Below are 20,323 nucleotides of genomic sequence, written 5' to 3'. Positions count from 1 at the left end.
TAAATCTTCTTCCTCTTCAATGTGTCGTTGAACTGAACATTATGTCCTGAAAGTGTGTGTTGGGTTTAAAGTGTTGACCTGTGGTTTGTTTTGTCTCAGAGGCAAACGTGAGCACGTCGATCCAGGTGGACTCCACAGCCAGAGGGTCTGCTGCTGCCTGGGCCATACTGCCAGTCTGTAAGTACACATCCCACACACTTGCAAGCATACACTCACTCGCAAGACTATTGTAACACATGTACCATGTAAGGGTTTGAGTCAAATACTGTCGTCAAAGCTTGAAATGCACTTGTGGTACTATAACTAGACCCCCACCCCCTCTGCCAAGCAATTTGCTAGGCTACATACAACTACACACACACACCTTAATACACATGTGGGAACCACAAGCCTGTCAGCCCCGACACTGAATATTATGGATTATCTGATGTTTGTGTCTTTGTCCCTCGGCTCAGTGCTGCTGGTGATGGCGGCGGGGGGTGGCTACCTGATGTGGAGAAACTGGCAGCTGAGGAACCAGAAGAGCATGAACTTTGACAACCCAGTCTACCTGAAGACCACAGAAGAAGACCTCAACATCGACATCACCCGGCACGGCGCCAACGTGGGTCACACCTACCCGGCGGTGAGTAAGCGACCTCTGAGCAAAGTGCATCATGGGTAGAGAAGGGTCTGAAACCTCTCGGAGGCTCAATGTACTGAAACTCAAAACGCGCTCGTCTCCCATCAGTTACAGCACCTTTAGAGCCCTTTGCCCTAAAATCATGACACGCCCTCCTGAATGATAAAAGGAGCTCTTGTTTTGATAACAAAATAATAATCTGTGTCCAGTTGCATTAAACCACTCAGGCTAATGAGCATAGCATACGATCCCTAGAAGGATTTCCTTAGGTAGTTTAAAGGATTCCCCTCTGAGCTCTTAAGTATTTGCCCGTAGCTACTTAAGTCGTCCCGCATGCATTGCTAGAAAGTCCTTAGTAACTCTTTTCCTTAGAACCCATACATTCTCTTAAAAGTGAAATAATTCTTGGAACACAAGACAATGGCTGAATTTATGGTATTTGAAGACCAGGCGATACAAGACATATTTTTTAGGAAAGGGAAACTCTAAATGGACAGCCTTTATAGTTATTGTCAACATTAACACTGTTGGTGTTTACTTTGTAGCACATGTGTTGTATTATGACAGTAGCTACTGTGACAGCCTTAGTCTAAACACTTAAGCAAGGACACAATTTAAAAGGCTTAATGCAACGCTCCTAAATACACTTCGTAGTTTAGGGAAGTATTTTGCATAAAGGACAGATTTAAATTTGACATTTACGGTAGTTTAAGAAACTGGGCAGTTTATGTCATCCGGGCACAGACGACGGAGACTCGATGTCACTGACCTCTACTCTCATTGTGATCGTGTGGCCCTCAGTAATCCTGAGTGCATTGAGAGCACATCTCTCTGTACACAGATTAGAGAGATTAATCTAAACCCAGACAGACACAGGATGGACTCTCGTCTACCTACTGCAGTCACCTCGCAGCTGCAGCAGAGAGTTCTCTTTGTCTGCAAAGGGAACGATCAAGATGCATCATGTTGAACGTTTAGAGGTGTTTAGTTGTTTTCTCTTTGGACAGAGCCAGGCTCGCTGCTTCCAGTCTTAGCTGATATCACACACAGCCAAAAACCCATTTGAATAAGCCTATTCTTTGTCTCCTCTGTCTCCAGATTTCAATAGTGAGCACAGAGGATGATTTATCATGATCGTCTTGGGGCTTTTTTGTTGGATTTTTCTTTTTTTTTTTTTTCTTTTCCTTTTTTTTTTTTTTTACGGCAACCTGTAGCGTTGGATGGCGCCACCTCGTTCTCATGTCGACGTTTGTCCGTAGCTGCAGCAGCAGCCCTTACAGTCCGACCACATGCCTTCTGAAGTGCATTATGTCATCATCTGTGGAGAGGATGACTGGAGTAAATGTTATTTATTATGTGAATACTACAATGAATTACGTGTCCATAACTTTGAGGTTTTTGCCCCGCCCTCTCAAAGGAGTCCGACGCCATCTTTTCACTACAGTTGAGAGTAACGCGGTGAATTCCCACACTTTAGTCACCTCTTACTGAGCTTTCTGCATTCAAGACGCGATGTGTTTCTCTGCAAACGGATCGACTCTGCTGGACTGCATTTCAAACTGGATCTGACCCGTCGGTATCGGCCGTAGAGGGGTCATTATGAGGAAACTTAATCCAAACTTTCTGTCTTGCTTCCTCTGATCCAACAGGCTCAGATGTGATTATTTATGTACGGTCAGTAATATCATAGATAAAAGTTTTATTTCTTTTTGTTTTATTCTTTCCAACAGTACCTCATGGAGTGCATTCTTACAAGCTTTTCAGCCAGTGTTCATAATTATTATTGTTATAGAAGCTGCGTAAGGATCGCCATGGTTAAAGCATTTGTAAACTTTGTATATATTTACCCGCCATCCCTCAAAGACATGACCGTCAATCAGGACTCTCTTCAATGCACTTTGTCAAATGTTCCTTGTGTAAATAAGATTGTATACATTTGACTTGAAATCAATTTTTTGCTATGGTCGGGCGTCGTACCGGGGTTAAAGATGTATTTAACAAGAGGGAAAAGGCTGGGAATAAAACGACACAACTGAATTTGGTAAAAAATAACTATTTTGTATGTTTGTGTGCTGTTGCTGTGAACTTTTTCTAGCCTTGTACAGTGAGGGTGATACTATTAAAACTTCAACGCTCTGTATCTGTGAAGAAACTGATTTTGAAAATCACTTGAATTAAAACTTAATCTACAATGTTGTTCAAAACACGGTATCCTGTCTTTAATATCATGCCTGTGTGGAAACTACGGACAGTTGTGTCCACATACCAGTTTAGTCTTAGTCTGGGGCTTTTTTTTTTTTTTTTAGGTTGGGTCCAATGAAGGGAAATCTGAATTTGACAGAATAGTGATATTTATGACAAAAGGTGTTCAACATGACAATGCCCTATAGGTGCAAGATGTACTCGGATCCTTAACTCAATAAATGGATCTAAAAATCCTACTTAAGTAACGGAGTATTATCAAAAAGTTCATATCAAAAGTATTTCTTATGCAAAAAGGGCTGATGAATGATTCGGTAATACTGATGCACTTGTGTCGGTAGCTTTTTCTTTCAGTGGTACCAAACCTACGTGTCAGGTCTCAACAGAACTTTAAATCTGAAGGGTGCCGAGATGATTGGAGACGAGAAGGAAACTTAAGTTCTTCTCCACCTCTGTACATTTTAAAGACTGTTAAAGTTTGGATAATTTGAACGATTATAAACTAAACCATCTGAGAAGTTTAACGGAGATTTCTGCTAACAACTCTTGGATATCTGAAACATGACGAGACTTAACGTTCAGTCTCTGGGCTTGGGAAGATATCAAGTTGAGTTATAAAGAAGTGTGAATGAGGACGAGTCAAATTATCAGTGGAAAAATTCAAACTGCAAAACAAGCTGCTCCTCAAGGATCTGTAGCAGGTAGAGCCAGAAAAACATGCAACAAAAGCCACTGTTGGTTATCAAACTTGCGTAATAATACAGCTGAAAGCTCCTCTGTGCATCCAAATCACCATTCTTGACTCGTCATAGCCGGATCACTCAGCCGAGGGACTAACAGGAGGTGTGTTTGACGTCGGTCCAGACTGTGGAACAGTTTTTGTTTTGTTTTTTTATGGAAGGAGTCCGGCTCCATGCGTTCATTATCCCAGTTTAACTGCAGCAGGGATTAATCGCCACCTGCGAGACTGCTTGAGTCATCAGTGGCACAAAAAACGACAAACGCACACTTGGATTAAGGCAGAGATGTCTTATGTGGCTCTAAGGTTCCCATAATGCATTTTGTCTCTTTTGTGCGCCACGCGGTCTATTAACCTGCATTCAACCACAGCCTGCTCGAACGTGGTTAGTTAATACAACTTGGATTATGAACGGAAGCAGATTCTTTTCCCGTGTCCTGCAGATTTTGCATGACCGAATGCAGTTTAGAGATTTAAATTTACATGACTTGTAACACACAAATAAAAATGTAGGCCGAATTTGTGTTTCGAGAAATTAAAACTCTCCTGGAAGAGAACCAGAGTGCTTTTAGTCTCATTTAGAACATGGGTCAGTGATGCACTTGAGCCTCTTGTGGCCCAAATGAGTATTGCAACAACAAAACCATTTTACCTGTTTTCAGATGAAATGAAGAGTAACGGAAAGATTATTCTGGCAAAACCTTTACCTGTTCAGTCATGAACGGGAGAGAAAACGCGTTCTAATTTTCCTTTCAGGGCTTCCGTACAAAAAAACCCTAAATCATTTATAAACTGAGCTGTAACAAATATCTCCATGTTTCAATGATTTGAAGTGTTGCAACAGCTGTAACCAGTGAGAAGATGACGAGGAGCCAGCTGCACCAGCTGTTTTCACAAAGTGGAGATTTAATTAAAATGGGTCGCATCACACGAGCTACTTAACTACGGTTTAATAACAACCACTGCACATGAGGTACTTTACATTTTGCCGGTAATATTAACCAGAATTAACAGCTTTCAGAATACTTTATCTATTAAAAAGTCCTGTAAAAATGAACGAATTTCTTTTATTGTCTAACTGGAATATGTCAAATGTATAGTACATTTTGTTAGCAAATTGTTAGCATCCTTAGTGCTTGGCTCAAAGCACCATTCTCACGCAGCGTCACTAGTATTATGTAGTAAACTCTTGTTTGTTGTCACTTCTCTGCAATACATTGTATTTGACTTCCACTACACCGCCAAGCCCCGCGATAACAGATTTGTAAAGTTATGAGATGTTGGAGTAAGTGGGAGGAGAGCGGGAGATCAAGAGATGGATATAAGAAGATAAGCTCCCACATCATCTGTCAGCTGCATTAGAGGACAAGTCATTTCCTACCTTATTACTGTGTACGCGCGTGTGTGTTGACATGATTTCTCTCCGAATTAGTGTGAACATGTTTCCCATCCTTGCATGCATGTTTACTCGTTTATTTGCTACTGTGGATGTGTGTGTGATGATGGTTTTGTGCCCCTGTGCAAGGTACCAGCTGTGTACGTATGCGATGGTGTTGAGAGTTGCAGGCATGTCTCTCCCAGCAGTTGGATTTTAGTTTCAGGAGGAAACCATGTTGACCCACCTCAGAACCCGAAGCAGGAGTTTGTTCTCCGGCTACAAGCACGGCAGCCGGACTCAATCTGTGAAAGAAGCGGACGACTATCTGGACTTCACCAACACCTTTGTTAAGCCATGGAACTCCATGCAGGTCAGACATTTCCTTTATTTATACATTAAGGGGACGCCAATCTGATTACACAGTCACATTGTGGGGACTCGCCTTCCTTACGGGGACAAAATGCACATCCTCATAACATAAATGATTACATTTAAATGTGAAGACTTGGTTTATAGTTGGTTGTAGGTTAGGATTAGGCTGCTAGCTGTTATGGGTAAGTCTCCAGGAAATGAATACAAGTCGATGTATTGTCCCCAAAAGTCATGAAAACATGACTGTTGTCTTTTTATTGTTTTTGTGCTTTCTCAAAGCTCCCATTTTCTTCACTTTACAGGATTTTGTTTTCAAATGAGTGAAAATCACATCCCTCTGTCGAGTTAAATGCAGAGCAAAGTGTTCAAAATGCAAGGCTATGTTATTGTTGATGTATGAATGGATAGATAGTGCTGCTACTTATATATATTTTCATTATTGATTCATATTTCAGAGCCCAAGAAAAGCCAGAGTAAAGCGGCAAATTCACATATTTGAGAAGCGGGGAGCTTCATAAATGATTTTAGATGATTAATAAAACAATTATTAAAAATGGATTTAGTGTGATGCACAGAGAAATCAGAAATCATAAAAGACAAAAAATGCCTGCAGGTAACATACCATCTTTGATCACAGATCTGGGATTTCAATTTATTTTAAAATCTTTCTTTGTTGATGATTTTTTTTTTCTTTTTTATATCTATTTCTCATTCTTTAATTATGATGTATCTCATGAGTCATTAACTATTTGCATGCATGTTCTAATCTTTATCCCAGTCTTTCAGTTGTATTCTGCTTAGTTTGATCCCTTTTTCATTTTGTCTAATTCAGCTTGTAGACAAGCTTAAAATGGTGAATCCATCACCAGAGTTGTTTTGTTGTTTGTGAAGGATCTGGGCAGAGACATCTATGATCTTTATGCCGAATATGAACACGAGGAGGAGGAGGAGGAGGAGGAGGATCGACTCCCGGTGTCTCCCACCTACCTGCTGCTCTCTCCGAAAAAACACGTCACTCTCAACATCAACGTTGGAGGAACGGTAACTTTACTCAACTTCTACCACGAACATGCTGCTCGGCTGGATATGTTGAAAACCGGACTGATCTCTTACTGTAACTCACTCGCAAAGTCACTCATTCGCATTGAGCGGGCTGCACACTGTCCACTAGGGGGAGCTGTTCAGTCACTGTCAGATCAGTTCTACCCCTGCTGACCAGCACCACCTGTGTAGGAAAGTAAAGTAACAGAATCTGCAGATATAAACCAGCGGATGTTGATGTCGCCTCCTACAGGCAAAGAAAGACATAGCTCCTGTAATTTCAACTCTTGTGCCTCCTGCTGGCAATGTGTGTTACAGCTGCAGTTTTTCTTTGTATCGCTCCTGTTTCCTTTGAAATTTATCAAGCAAAAAAAAAAATCAAACCAGTTTCTGGTTCCAGCCTCTCAAAGGTGAAGATCTGCAACTTTTCTCAGTTCTATGCTATTGTAAATAAAATGGCAAAACCTTGACAAAACAAGCAATGTGAAGACAAGACCTTGGGCTCTGAGAAAGTGTACACGGTTATAATCTGCAACTTGTATATTAAATTAGTGTTTTCACCTTCAACAACCATTTTTAAAGCCTTCTAGTGAGTTCCAGCTTCATTCTCCAACAGTTCAAATCATCCTCTTTGCCATTATAAATATATTTTTAACCTTTTCTATATCTCCCTGTTTTCCTCTCCTCCAGGTGTACTACTTGCCCTACAGGTTAGCGGCCAGGTATCCGAAGACACGGATCGGCCAGTTGGCCACGTACACAGACCACAGCAGGAAGTTGGACCTGTGTGACGACTACATCGTCCAGAGCAAAGAGTTCTTCTTCGACCGGGACCCTAAAATCTTCCACAACATCTTCAACTTCTACAGGTTCAAATAAAATGCATTGTAAGATGAAAGAGGAAGGGATTTTCCGCCTTCGTCATATGACTCCTTGGAATAATTCTGGACCCCCGTTCTCCTGTCTCTCTGTCCTCCTCATCAGAACCGGAGTGTTGTGCATTAAAGACGAGCTGTGTCCCCGCAACTTCCTGGAGGAGATAAACTACTGGGGCGTCAGAATCAGAAACAGCCAACGCTGCTGCCGTGTCTCCTTTGAAGAGAGGCAGGACGAGCTGAACGAGGAACTGAAGATACAGAGACAGCTGATAGCAGAGGTGTTTTTTATTTATTTATATAAGGGTGATAGAGAAGCATGTAGCCCGCCTGTAACTCTGGAGACTTGCTGAAGGTAGCCAGGTTACAGATCTCTGAATTGTCGTTGACATGTCCACACATTTAGCGAAACATCAAGTGGTGTTCTGGTAAACGGTATTGGCCAATGCACTGTCCTTTGTACGCTGCTGTGGAGAAATAACCGAGATAATCGGAGCCTTTGTGTGTGGCAAAGGTTTTTGAGACATTATTAGTGAGCTCTTAAACAGTCTGTACGTTTTCAGACTTTCTGCTCTCCATGAAGAATAAATCAAGAAAAAAATACAGATGACATTGCTGGTAATGTCAGTCAGACTGTCATGGTCCCCTCAGGATGTATAGAAATTAGTTTGGTGATTGACTTTTTTTTATCCAGTGACATCATCTCGTCAACATGTTCATGACCGTATACCTGAAAGCTATGAGGACATTCCCATCAGCCACGGCTGTACTTTGTGTTTAGCTCTAATTAGCATATGTTAGCATACTAACGCGCTAAACCAAGATGGCGAAAACGGTAAACAATGGTGACTTGTGAGCAAGTTAGCATGCTGGTGATGGTTTCACACCGACACTCTCGAGCTAGCAACATTAGCTAACGTTGGCCTATTAAACACAGCTAAAAGGCCTAATAAGCTCCTGTTCTAATGAATCTGTTTTCTTTCACACACTATCACAACTCATTTTAGTTAATTGGTCTCGGAGGTGAGAATTCATTTCACACCTATCAATACATATAGTTTGGGTTTTATTCTGTTCAGAGTCATGTCTCCACCCAAATAGAATGGAGGTTAATGGAAATGAATTTGTAGTACTGGGTTTAATTTAATTTATAAAAAAATAAAATATAACTAGTTACAATGGGATACTCTGCAGGACACACTAGAGGCAGTTTTCAGTGTCAGTGAATAGTCCTTGTGAACTATGTAATTCATTATTTATTTTTTTACGCACTTATTACTTTTCCCCCCTCCAGGCTCCAAAAATACTGCAAATAATAATGCCAAGAAGTCATCCCCTTCCAGCTTCAGTGGTTCAGCAGTTTATGCTTTTACATTTGTACCTGTGAGATTTTGTTCGTAATCTTCTGGCTGACTCTGAAACTGGATGACCTACATTATAAATCACTGCTCTGCTCCGCCGTCTTGACAGATGGAGAGCGGAGAATAAGCTTTTTCTTGGCACAGATTCAGACCGATGTTTCCATCACAGAGGTCTCACTCTGCTGCCGTTTGTTGTACCAGTTTCTTCCTCGCTGTGCTCTTTTGACATTCAGTTTTCTCCTTTTTGCGTTTTAGTTTGTGATCTAGACATTTTGTTCGTCTGTCCTCCCTGTTTTTGAAACACTGTTTTATCCTTGAAGAAAGTGACTACATTCTAAAAAGAAAAATCATTTAATTTCTGTGATTGACCATAGTTGGCCACTTATAAAAATGTATGTTTTTTTTTTATTGCCATTAAAAAAAAAAAAAAACGTTTCTTCTGTTTCAATTCTGTGAATGGGATGCATTTCTGTCTGGTGTCGTCCAGCTGGAGATGGAGGAAAACGAGGAGCTATTTGACGGCTTGGCCTTCGGGCCGACCCGGAGGAGTATCTGGAACATGATGGAGAAGCCGTTCTCCTCGGTCACCGCCAAGCTGATGGCCGTCGCCTCCTCCATGTTCGTGCTGGTGTCGCTGGTCACCATGACGCTCAACACCGTGGAGGAGATGCAGTACAAGGTGTGTGTGTTTCACCTTGTGTGAGTGTGTATGAGAGGGAACAAATCAAAAGCAAATGGTGTAAAAACATGAAGAAGAGAGAATAAACAAAAGCTGCCCCAGTAGAGCACACTTCACAAATCATACACCGTACACGAAAACAATTTCATCAGTCAAAAACAGGACTCTTTTAATCATTGATTATTTATTCTTACAGACTGCGTCGGGCCAGCTCAGCGGCAGGTTCTATGGCGAGTACGTGGAGTCGTTCTGCATCAGCTTCTTCACCCTGGAGTACCTGCTGCGCCTGGTATCCACCCCCGACCTCAAGTGTTTCGTACGCAGCGTGCTGAACACCGTCGACATGGTCGCCATCCTGCCACACTACCTGCAGATGCTCCTGGAGTGCTTCGAGGACGAGGACATGCACCTGCACTCGGGGGACATTGAGGCTATGTCGTGTGTTGGAAAGGTGAAAAACAAAGGGGGCTGATGGGAGAGGCTGGGATGAGATGATTAGATTTATTTTTTGTCCACATACATTTTTCTCCTGTTGTCTTATCTCTGGGTCAGGTTCTGAGGATCATGCGTCTGATGCGGATCTTCAGGATCTTGAAGCTGGCCCGTCACTCCACAGGCCTCAGAGCCTTCGGCTTCACCCTGAGACAGTGCTACCAGCAGGTCTGACTGTACCCACAGCTTGTGTCAAAGAATAGTTTCTTATTATGAAATTTGTAGGAAGAGCGGTGAAGAAAGTGTTGCATATGTTCAAAATGCCAGAGAATCTGTGAGTGCAGAGACGGGCATGGCCTGTATGGATAGATGCTAATGGATCTAAGACTTCCACGCCTCAGTTATGAGCAAAATAATGACGTTAACATACGGGGAAATTCAAAATAAAATTCCCTTTGTTTGTTTGCAGGTGGGCTGTTTGCTGCTCTTCATCGGCATGGGCATCTTCATCTTTTCCGCCATGGTGTACACCGTGGAGCACGACGTCTACAACACCAACTTCACCTCCATGCCGAATGCGTGGTGGTGGGCCGCCGTGAGTGCACAAACATAAACATGCACACACGTCCAAGCAACCTGTCAATCATCCTACTTTCTGTGTGTACCATCACCTTCAGCTAGTGAGTTTTTCCAAAACACACCAGCCAGTTTACTCAGTTTAAAAAAACACAAAGACAAGTGGCAGCATCGGTGACGTGCTTTCCTGCGTACTGGTTCCTTTGGGATTAAAAACTTAATCTGCTCCATTTTTGCATAACATAAACATAACTCATCCTGGCAACACCTCAGGAGGTCACTTCACCGTTTACAGTGAGATTGAGCGCTGCAGCAAACCGTGGACGGGAACACTAGTGGGTGGAGGTCAGGTTGTGTGGTGCCGTGATGTCACGAGATTATTTCGACTGCTTTGGGCCACCCTCAGACCCTTGGAGAGTGTCAGCCACTTGCAGGCCCAGACCTTTTCAGAATGGTTTTCCTGAGATATGCTGACTAGACTGAATAAGCGTGGCATGTTGGTGTTTATGAGACCCGTTTGGTCCGGGTGAATTAGAAGAGATGTGACTGATTCTAATCTGTTGGGTGGTACTTTGAGATCACAGTTAATCAGGCGAGGGTTTGGTCCTCGGCGGATTTGAGCAAAATGGAAATAACAGCGGTGTTATATTTGTCGATGTAAATGAACCGCTTCGTCAGCGCTAACCGTGGTAACAAATGCATCTCATTTCCCGTGACTGCTTCACAATAAAAGCCATCTTGTCTCTTTAACACTGCTGTAGGAGAGAGTACATGCAGACATTGTCTCCTGTGAATCCCTCTGCAGGCATGGCGTACCCCGCCACTAATAATGAACTACTCCAGCATATAAGGAGTTGATTACAGAATGTAGATTCACTGGAAAAAAATGTGAATTGTGTATTAAAATGTATACATTTTAATTATGGATTTAGCCTGTTTTTAGAAATGAACAGCTTTTTAAAAATCATTTCAGGAACCTGTGAGTTAAATAAATAATATATATATATTAAACATTACATTAAGGAGCCCTGGGTAGAAAAAGTTATCTGTATCAGTCTATATTTTTTTTTTTTAAAAAGGAGAAATTATGATCTTATTGTGCCTTGTATTAAGTATTCTTTCTTTCTCTCTTTCATCCTTCAGGTGAGTATTTCCACAGTGGGCTACGGCGACATGACCCCCGAGACCAACCTGGGCCGCATCTTCGCCTTCGCCTGCATCTCCTTCGGCGTCATCCTCAACGGCATGCCCATCTCCATCCTCTACAACAAGTTCTCCGACTACTACACCAAGCTCAAGTCCCACGAGTACGCCGCTGTCACCAAGGCCCGCGGCAAGGTGCACTTCAAAAGGAGGGCGGCTAAGAGGTTGGCCGAGTGCTACGAGGATGCCGCTCAGCCGAGGACGTCCCGCCCGCCTGCAGTGAGCCAGGTTGTAGATTCTCAAAGTCTGTGATGAGATTTGTCTGGAAGGCAGAAGCGAAAATGACCTGTGACAGTCTGTAGAGGCCATTTTAACATGCAGACGCCTGTGGCGGCAGGAGTCATGGAGGTTTGAACCAATAACCTGCTGAGAAATCTCCCACTGTCTGGATTTCAGTTAAGACGATTTAAAATGTCACCCCATCGGTGGCGGTGTGGAGTAGATTGAAAAAGAAAATGTCTTCCCTTTCTTACTTTACTTGCCAAAATGCTACATACTAATCCTTACATTCTTTTTAATCTACATCCATGCTGAAGCTGTCGGTTGCTCCATCATCTCCGACCTCTACTCTTCCTCCGTCCATTAGTCTCCAAAGCTCACATGTAATCCAGGATTGAAGAGCCAACGCCAATTGGACTGAAATCACAAATTGAAGACCCGACATCTGGACGATGGATATAAGACCTGTTTATTTTCCCCATATGTCTCTCTCCCTCCATAATAATAAACCTGTCGTCTCTATCGTGTCATTAAGCTGTGCAGCTCCCTCCCTCTGTGTATAAACGTAGCCACTGAGTCATCGCTTCTGACTAGTGCAGGAAATGTTTAACACTACTTCCTCAAGCAGAACTGATAATACTAAGACATCAGTGGTTTTTAGCGGTTGCTCTGCTGTAATAAACAGTATGCTGTTACTTCCTTGTTAAAAGCTAACTGAAGCTACATTATGGATCATGAGGTGATCGACATGTAGTTATTTGCAAAGAGTTACATTAGTACTTGGGATGCCAGCAAGTGATTAGCCTAGCTTAGCATTAAGACTGGAAGCAGGGGGAAACTGCTAGCCAGGCTCTCTCCAATGGTAGAAAAAGAAGTACAAAATGTTTAAGTCCAGTTTGAGTCAACTGGAATGGCAGAGCAAATGAGAGTATGCTGACAATTACTTCATGGAGTTTATGTTCAAATTTTAGTTACGACATAAAAATGATTTATACTTTGAATAATCTTTAATTTGCTGACACAATCACTGACTGTGGCATTGTGTTAAAGGGCCAGTTTACACAAATTACCACAAGGAAAACTTTAGGTTGTCTTTAGCCATAGCGATGGTTTTATTTGTCCAAGCTTTTAATGTGAAAAAAATATTAAGTTTCATTGAAAGCAGCTTGACAGACTGAATTACATGCGTTTTGTTGCTGCTGGCACACAAGAGGCAGCTGCGTATCCTAACCTGTTTTCTCGTAGCATCTCCTCATCCCGAGAACACCTTTTATGTTATTACTCACAGATACAACTCAACATTTACACACAAACTCATGTTTCTCCATCAGGGATGAACTTGCCAACGGTGCTTCGGGGTGTATCCACTTCATGAAAACGTTCGCAGTCTTGTCTGCGTTTTCTGGGAAAAAGACCCACAGCTGCACAGGAAGTGATGCCTTTTGCCATCACAAGTCTGTTTTGGAATCAAAAGTCTCTACTTGTTCAGATTCTCCAGCAGGATTTCAGCTCCTTTATTGTTGCTGATGCTGCTGAGCTCTGCTTTGATGGACTCCAGCGCCGCCTTCACCTCTGCCACCACAGACTTGTCGTAGCTGTTCAGGAGGCTGCGCACGGAAACACAGGCAGAGATCTCAAAGGTTAGCTTGGGACCAGATATCCAAATATCAACCAATAGATAGCATTTCCCACATTCATGTCATGGCTCTTAACCATTTCTAGTCAGTTCACACACATATTGGGCTCCGTATTTGCCTGTTGCGACGCTGCTTATAACATTTCAGTCACTATATTTGGTGAAGGCACAGCCAAAAAACAACCTACAATCACACAAACCCCTTATTTTATTCCAAGTTTTTCCAACTGACACAGGATCGCGCAGAAAAAAAAGGTTTATTCAGATTACGGCATTAATGCAGAATAAAGATTGGTGGGTGATTCTTACCAGGGGCCAGTTACATAGTTAGTTTAAAGCGTAACTTTGGTACTTTTCAACCTGGACCCTATTCTCACATGTCTAAGTGAAATGGATCCAGCATTAAGTGAGAGCGCTGCAGCTGCTATATTATATCTCGGGGCAATTTCTCACAGTCAACGTACGTTCACTAAAAGTGCTGGTTGACGACACTGAGGATTTACATTGTTATTTCAAGTGTCTGACAACATTACGGAGAGGACTCTAGAGAAAATACGTTAGCCTGCCCACAAAAATACCAAAAGTGTGTGTCTCCCTTCCCTCTAATGGCATCTCTCCATGCAGATACAGTAGTTCTGGCTTTAACTGGCTCTGATGGTTCTGCATTAAGTATTGAATAGTTACATAAATAATCCACAGACTCAATGTGCTCCACTCACTTCAAGTGTACTGAGGTGGAGGTAAAACCACTACCAGAGGGAAGCTTGTGATTTGAGTAAACTGATCCTTGATGGAACAGCAGTGTATGATGTAATCGGAGTGTGTGTGTGTGTTTTCACACTGACCTGCAGAGCACCATGGCTCCTCTGTTGACTTTGACCCAGGTCTTCAGTTTGTCTGGTCCCACCGTGTCCACCAGTATCCTGCCGAACCGCTCTGAGACGACAAGTGAGGTAGAGACAATGGACACCGTTATAGTTCAACTCGGATTTTTCCAACGAGATGATTGTCTCTTGAAAACTTCACTGACTTTAATGCACAAGAAGGTTGAGCCATGGGTCAACAGTTGTTGATGCCCTCGTGTGTGAGGCATACGGGCAAAGCTCTTTAACATTCTTTCTAGTTTTGGTGATTGCATTTTATATCCCAGTTACCAACAGAAGTACATGAAGATATGTTTACGAGCCTCTGACTAATAGTGACTTTAAGTCTCTCTAATGTTAATTTCCATAGCATGCTGACATGAACTGATCTGAAACCAGGCTTATAACGCCCACAACGCTGGCTGGTAGGTGTGTCTTTACCTTCCTTGCCGTTCTCGGCCAGTGTCATGTCCTGCTCCATGAGCCACTTCAGCACCAGGTGTCCTGCTGGATGCTCCGCCATGTGGAGCTGCAGCAGAAACAAAAACTCAGAGTGAACAACTGCCCTTTTAGTTGGATTACACGAGTAAAAACCTCCATCTTCTGACAACCATCCCTGCAGTAACACTCTGTACCTGTCCGTTGGTCCCTCCTGGTACCAACTCATGGTTGGCCAGCTGAGCCACAGCAGTCATGGCGGGCCGCAGGTCCCCGCAGGCCGACGCCAGGATGTCACTGATGGTGACGCTGGACGCCTTGTCCGTCACCATGGTGGCGGCGTTGTCATGGAGGTGCTCCAGCAGCGGGGGGGAGACGACTTCCAGCAGCTCCTTCCTCCGAACCGCCATGTCCTTTTTACTGAGAGGAACGCGGAGCTGATCACTCGTTTGTCATCAAAAATGCACTCCAATAACGTATTATGAAAACTACAATGATGAGATACTCGTTTTTCTACAGTGTTTCTGTGCTACATGCCAGTGGACATTGTACTTCCTTCCCTTTGTTACTCACAGCTGTGTGATACCTCTAGTTTTTTACCCCTACTTTTAACAGCAACAGGATTTGTTAGGAAGATCGAGTCAACACAAACCTGTGTGCGTTTCCGTCTCCTTGCTGCAGCACCTTGATGATCTCCGGCAGCAGGTGAGCAGGGTCTCTGGGAGTCAGCAGGTACAGCAAAACCTTCTTACCGTATTTATTACCAATGACCTCATCCAGAGACGCCAAGATCTCCTGAACGGGTGAGACGAGAATTTAACATTAACTTCAACTCTTCTCCCTGACCTGAGGGTTTCTTTAAATCATTGATTCTAGGGATAGTGCGGTGGCTCTCAATCATCAAACCACATGACTTCACACTTACTGAGAGCACGGCCTGTTTGACCAGCTTGGTGTCGTCCACGCAGTCGAACATGGCCAGAAGAACCAGGTGACCATACTCTCCCTGTGGACCAATGACAGGCTTGGTTCAGACCTTTCCTCTCGGAGAATAATCATTTAGTTTCTGATCTTTTCTAAAGTCCAATGAAGCATTGAAAGCTTGTTTCTATTATGAATGAAAGGAGCGGCATTGAGAACTCACCGTGGCAAACTTCACCATGTAGGTCTTCATAGTTTTGATGATGACTTTTCTGTCCTGAAACGTGAAAAAAGAAAAAAAAACATACACCACCATTGAAAGGCCAAATCTACTAATTATACAGTCTGATGTATTCTTATAATAATCTGGATCTTTGTCCCACAGTGAGTTGTTTTAAAGGGACAATTCACCATCTTGTATGTGGATAGAAGGAGAAGTCGGCTTTCTTGGTCTACAGTTGTTTGAAAAAGTGTTTGCCCCCTTCCCGATTTCTTATTTTTTTGCATGTTTGTCACACTTAAATGTTTCAGATCATCAAACAAAGTTAAATATTAGACAAAGATAACACAAGTAAACACAAAATGCAGTTTTTAAATGAAGGTTTTTATTATTAAGGGGAAAAAAAATCCAAACCTACATGGCCCTGTGTGAAAAAGTGATTGCCCCCCCTGTTAAAACATAAATTAACTGTGGTTTATCACATCTTTGGAAAGCTGAGTTCAATTAAGGTCAGTGTTCATGACTCCACCATAAGAAAGAGACTGGGCAAAAATGGCCTGCATGGCAGAGTTCCAAGACGTAAACCACTGCTGAGCAAAAAGAACATAAAGGCTCGTCTCAGTTTTGCCAGAAAACATCTTGATGATCCCCAAGACTTTTGGGAAAATACTCTGGACTGACGAGACAAAAGTTGAACTTTTTGGAAGGTGTATGTCCCATTACTTCTGGCGTGAAAGTAACACGGCATTTCAGAAAAGGAACATCATACCAACAGTAAAATATGGTGGTGGTAGTGTGATGGTCTGGGGCTGTTTTGCTGCTTCAGGACCTGGAAGACTTGCTGTGGTAAATGGAACCATGAATTCTGCTGTCTACCAAAAAATCCTGAAGGAGAATGTCCGGCCATCTGTTCGTGACCTCAAGCTGAAGCGCACTTGGGTTCTGCAGCAGGACAATGATCCAAAACATACCAGCAAGTCCACCTCTGAATGGCTTAAGAAAAACAAAATGTAGACTTTGGAGTGGCCTAGTCAAAGTCCCGACCTGAATCCGATTGAGATGCTGTGGCATGACCTTAAAAAGGCGGTTCATGCTCGAAAACCCTCCAATGTGGCTGAATTACAACAATTCTGCAAAGATGAGTGGGCCAAAATTCCTCTACAGCGCTGTAAAAGACTCATTGCCAGTTATCGCAAACGCTTGATTGCAGTTGTTGCTGCTAAGGGTGGCCCAACCAGTTATTAGGTTTAGGGGGCAATCACTTTTTCACACAGGGCCATGTAGGTTTGGATTTTTTTTCCCCCTTAATAATAAAAACCTTAATTTAAAAACTGCATTTTGTGTTTACTTGTTATCTTTGTCTAATATTTAAATTAGTTTGATCTGAAACATTTAAGTGTGACAAACATGCAAAAAAATAAGAAATCAGGAAGGGGGCAAACACTTTTTCACACAACTGTATATAGCACGCACTGAGGACTGTATTGCTTCAATTGGCTACGTTTACCATCAACACTGGTTGGACATCCACATAAAGGGTGGCAAATTCTTCTTTGTGTGTGTGTAGGTGTGTGTGTCTGTACACACCTTAGCCGTCCCGTGCCAAAAACAGTGCATTGCCACTCGTGCCCCGTCGTGTGTGTGAGCCATGTAGACGACGGACTCTCTGATCGACTCAATCATCTCCTGCTCACATCACAGCGAATACAAACCAAAGAGAGGAAACATGTCAGCACTTAATAAACGTATCAACCTGTCTTTTATTTTGAAATTATTTTGTGCTCCTGTAAAATTTCTCTTCTTCATAGGTCAAATTGTTGCATTTTGATTTTTTACAGCACACTGTAGCCTTCTTCAAAGCATTACTAGAGAAATATATTACGACATCAGGCGAGATGTCAAAGGGCTTCTTACCGTTTTGGGTTTGTCGGGTGCGAACAGGAAGAAGTCCAGGAAGACTTTGTGGACCAGAGAGTGTTTGATCACTTGTTCTCTGAAACACAACAACTAAAGTTGTAGTTACATGGCTTAAATTCTACATAATAACAAAATGCAATCAAAGTAAATAAAACAATATGCATTACATCATATCAATTCAAATGACAAAGTAGATAAGGAAAAGGAGGAATGAAAAGAAAAGAAATAAAACAAATCTAAATAAAGTTGCATTCACAGAGCTTCTCATTGCGTTGAACTTATCCAAGAAATAATAACTAAACTTAACTTAAACTAAACCTGAGGAAATTCATTCTAATCTCAAAGCAAATGTTATTACTTCCACCACATAAATATTGTGAATCAGTCAAATCAAAATTCCTCATGTCTTCCATGTCAGTGTTACATTTACCTGTAACATGATTTTGCTTTGTTCTATTATTGTTTTCTCCTATTCTTCTGTTATCGTGACCTTACGTAGAGCTGCGACTAACAGTGAAAGATGCCCATCAGAAGTGCCGAGCGTGTGATTTAGGTTTTTCCGTGTTCTCGTCTTACTTCTGAGCCATGGGTGTGAGAATCTGCTTCATCTCGTCAATGATGTTGTTCAGCTTGTCCGGGTTCGCCTCCGCAACTTTCTCAATGGTGTTGCACACAGACGACTGGACACACAGGCAATCAGTCAGTCAGCAGCAGATATTACACACACACGCATAACCACAGTCGATCCAATACGGGATACGTCATCGGGATACCGTCAACATTGTCAAATACCATGGCATATGATCTGTGTGTGTGTGTGTACCTTGCAGACTGTGAAGGTGTTCCCGTACAGCCCCTCGGTGAGCATGAGTCTCTGTGCGAGCACGGCTTTATCGTTGTAGGCGTACTCGATGATGGACGAGGCGGCGACGTGGCGAAGCATCGTGCGCACGTGACCTTTAAATGTCGGTATCACCGCTGCCACCAGCTCCTTGTTCCTGTGGAGGAAACACACACACACACACTCACAACTGAAATAACATCTATATATTTTGAACTGGACCACATGAGAGTCTGATTCAAACATTGGGCGTTTGCTGAAAGCAGAAGAAACCAATCTGAGCCGACTCACCCGTACATCAGCAGTTTTTTCACCACATGTTTGCCGTACTGTGACTTACACAAACCGATGACGTCATCTGTGGGAGACAACAAAGCACCCACAGTTAGTATTTGTTAATTAGCTGCTCTACTTGTACAGCAAAAATATCACACCATAAAACGTGTATGCTCACCTCTGAGCTCCTCGAACACTTCCCGTCTCTGCTCGTGGCTGCCGAACTGGATGAAACACTGCAGCACTCGCACCGAGTCGTGAGCAAACGCCATCTGGAAGGAGGGGGGGGCACAGTCAAGGGATTCAGTTGCATTAGTGAGCACTAATTATTGAGGGAATGCACAAACAAAACCTCAAATCTGGAGTGAACGGATGAAAAGACGGAGTAATTCTCACCTGTTTGATCTTCCCGCGGATCAGATCGTGAAGCTCCAACATCAGTTTCTTCTTCACGTCGTTGTCGCACTTCTTCCTGTTGACACATACACACCACACATCACCATCATCATCAGTGAGCAGAGTGTGTGCTCGCACATGTTTGATTCCCTCAGTGCAATGTCTTGCTGGATGTTGTTGGATTGTGTTTCTGTCACTACATTGTGACACCGCCACGAATGGAAGGGGAACAATATGTTTGCATTAACAATAGAGGGTTTAATGATAAACAGCCGAGAAGGTTTTAACCTCTGGTGAACTACGTCCCTCCCTACTTTAACTTGTCGCTTCCCACAAGTCATGAGTAGTCAGGTGTTATGTTCCCCTCAGGAGAAAGGGGGCGTGACCCAGGGGACAAAGAATTGTTTGGGGAGGGAATTTTGGTTTGGAGACGGAGGGGTGGAGTTGAAGTTGAAGTTGTTTCCAACCCGACATCCGTGAGTTTGATTCCTTTTTGGAGGTTTTTTGTGCAGTGCATTGCTTTTCCTTTTTTATGATTTAGCATTTTGAAGGGAGGACAATGAGGCTTTTTAGTTGGATTTTTCTTTTGTTGGATTGACTGTTAGAGTAGGAAGACTGTTTTTAGAGTCGGACAATCCAGTGGACATTCCTCCGGTTCATTTTCTTGTGATCTTATCTGGGGCGGGATTATTTCTTCATAAATAGTGTTTATTTGTGTGCTTTCCTTTGGTGGGGTCACAAGGGGTTCAAAGGCAACCCAAACTATGTTCAGTTCCTCTCTTAACCAGGACTTAGTACCACAGCGGTAGTTGAACTTGAACATTGAAGCTGATTGTTAGAAATGGAGGCCCATATGTGGAACTACTGTTAACTGGTCAGGAAAAGGTCCCCGCTCTCCTTGCCCTCTTGTCACCTTTAGGGAACCTGTAGCAGAAATATCCTTCCTCTTGAGTGACATGTTGTTTTACAACACACATGTTGTCTGTAGTAAAATGTTTTCATTCAACGTTCACTTTCTTTTTAGTTTACAAAGGTAAAAAAGAGCATAAAGAAGGTCAGAGTTAGGGGTTCAACTCTCACTTTCTGCATTTTTGTGTGAGTGTGTGTGTGTGTGTG

The 20,323-nt window shown here is 42.7% G+C and overlaps 3 protein-coding genes across 5 annotated transcripts in view; 2 read left to right on the top strand and 1 right to left on the bottom strand.

Moving 5' to 3' along the window:
- Positions 1-2,826, top strand: part of vldlr (very low density lipoprotein receptor) — a 42,916-nt gene extending 40,090 nt beyond the window's left edge. The window contains exons 17-19 of the mRNA XM_031855951.1: positions 100-177; positions 456-625; positions 1,721-2,826. Coding sequence (XP_031711811.1) covers positions 100-177; positions 456-625; positions 1,721-1,756 — 284 coding nt within the window. The 3' untranslated portion in view covers positions 1,757-2,826. The remainder of the gene's footprint in view (positions 1-99; positions 178-455; positions 626-1,720) is intronic.
- Positions 2,827-2,919: 93 nt separating this feature from the next.
- kcnv2a (potassium channel, subfamily V, member 2a) lies at positions 2,920-12,934 on the top strand. Its single transcript, XM_031855952.1, has 9 exons — positions 2,920-5,311; positions 6,205-6,354; positions 7,045-7,223; positions 7,339-7,510; positions 9,078-9,269; positions 9,466-9,720; positions 9,822-9,929; positions 10,171-10,296; positions 11,421-12,934. The coding sequence occupies exons 1-9, from the start codon at positions 5,174-5,176 to the stop codon at positions 11,730-11,732; spliced, it is 1,632 nt and encodes a 543-aa protein (XP_031711812.1). The 5' UTR covers positions 2,920-5,173; the 3' UTR covers positions 11,733-12,934.
- Positions 12,935-12,952: 18 nt separating this feature from the next.
- The window catches only part of pum3 (pumilio RNA-binding family member 3), a 9,663-nt gene continuing 2,292 nt past the window's right edge, over positions 12,953-20,323 (bottom strand). For all 3 annotated transcript variants that reach the window (XM_031855949.1, XM_031855950.1, XM_031855948.1), the window contains exons 5-18: positions 19,208-19,283; positions 18,990-19,083; positions 18,827-18,893; positions 18,518-18,692; positions 18,271-18,374; positions 17,692-17,770; positions 17,365-17,463; positions 15,781-15,834; positions 15,562-15,642; positions 15,289-15,431; positions 14,834-15,056; positions 14,640-14,727; positions 14,181-14,271; positions 12,953-13,306 (exon numbers count right to left, since the gene is read on the bottom strand). In XM_031855949.1, coding sequence (XP_031711809.1) covers positions 13,177-13,306; positions 14,181-14,271; positions 14,640-14,727; positions 14,834-15,056; positions 15,289-15,431; positions 15,562-15,642; positions 15,781-15,834; positions 17,365-17,463; positions 17,692-17,770; positions 18,271-18,374; positions 18,518-18,692; positions 18,827-18,893; positions 18,990-19,083; positions 19,208-19,283 — 1,504 coding nt within the window. In that variant the 3' untranslated portion in view covers positions 12,953-13,176. The remainder of the gene's footprint in view (positions 13,307-14,180; positions 14,272-14,639; positions 14,728-14,833; positions 15,057-15,288; positions 15,432-15,561; positions 15,643-15,780; positions 15,835-17,364; positions 17,464-17,691; positions 17,771-18,270; positions 18,375-18,517; positions 18,693-18,826; positions 18,894-18,989; positions 19,084-19,207; positions 19,284-20,323) is intronic.

Source organism: Anarrhichthys ocellatus, unplaced genomic scaffold (assembly GCF_004355925.1).
Source record: "Anarrhichthys ocellatus isolate YVR2014 unplaced genomic scaffold, GSC_Weel_1.0 scaffold16, whole genome shotgun sequence".
Lineage (NCBI taxonomy): Eukaryota > Metazoa > Chordata > Actinopteri > Perciformes > Anarhichadidae > Anarrhichthys > Anarrhichthys ocellatus.
Note: the sequence above shows the minus strand (reverse complement) of the source record. Positions and strands in the feature narration are given on the sequence as shown.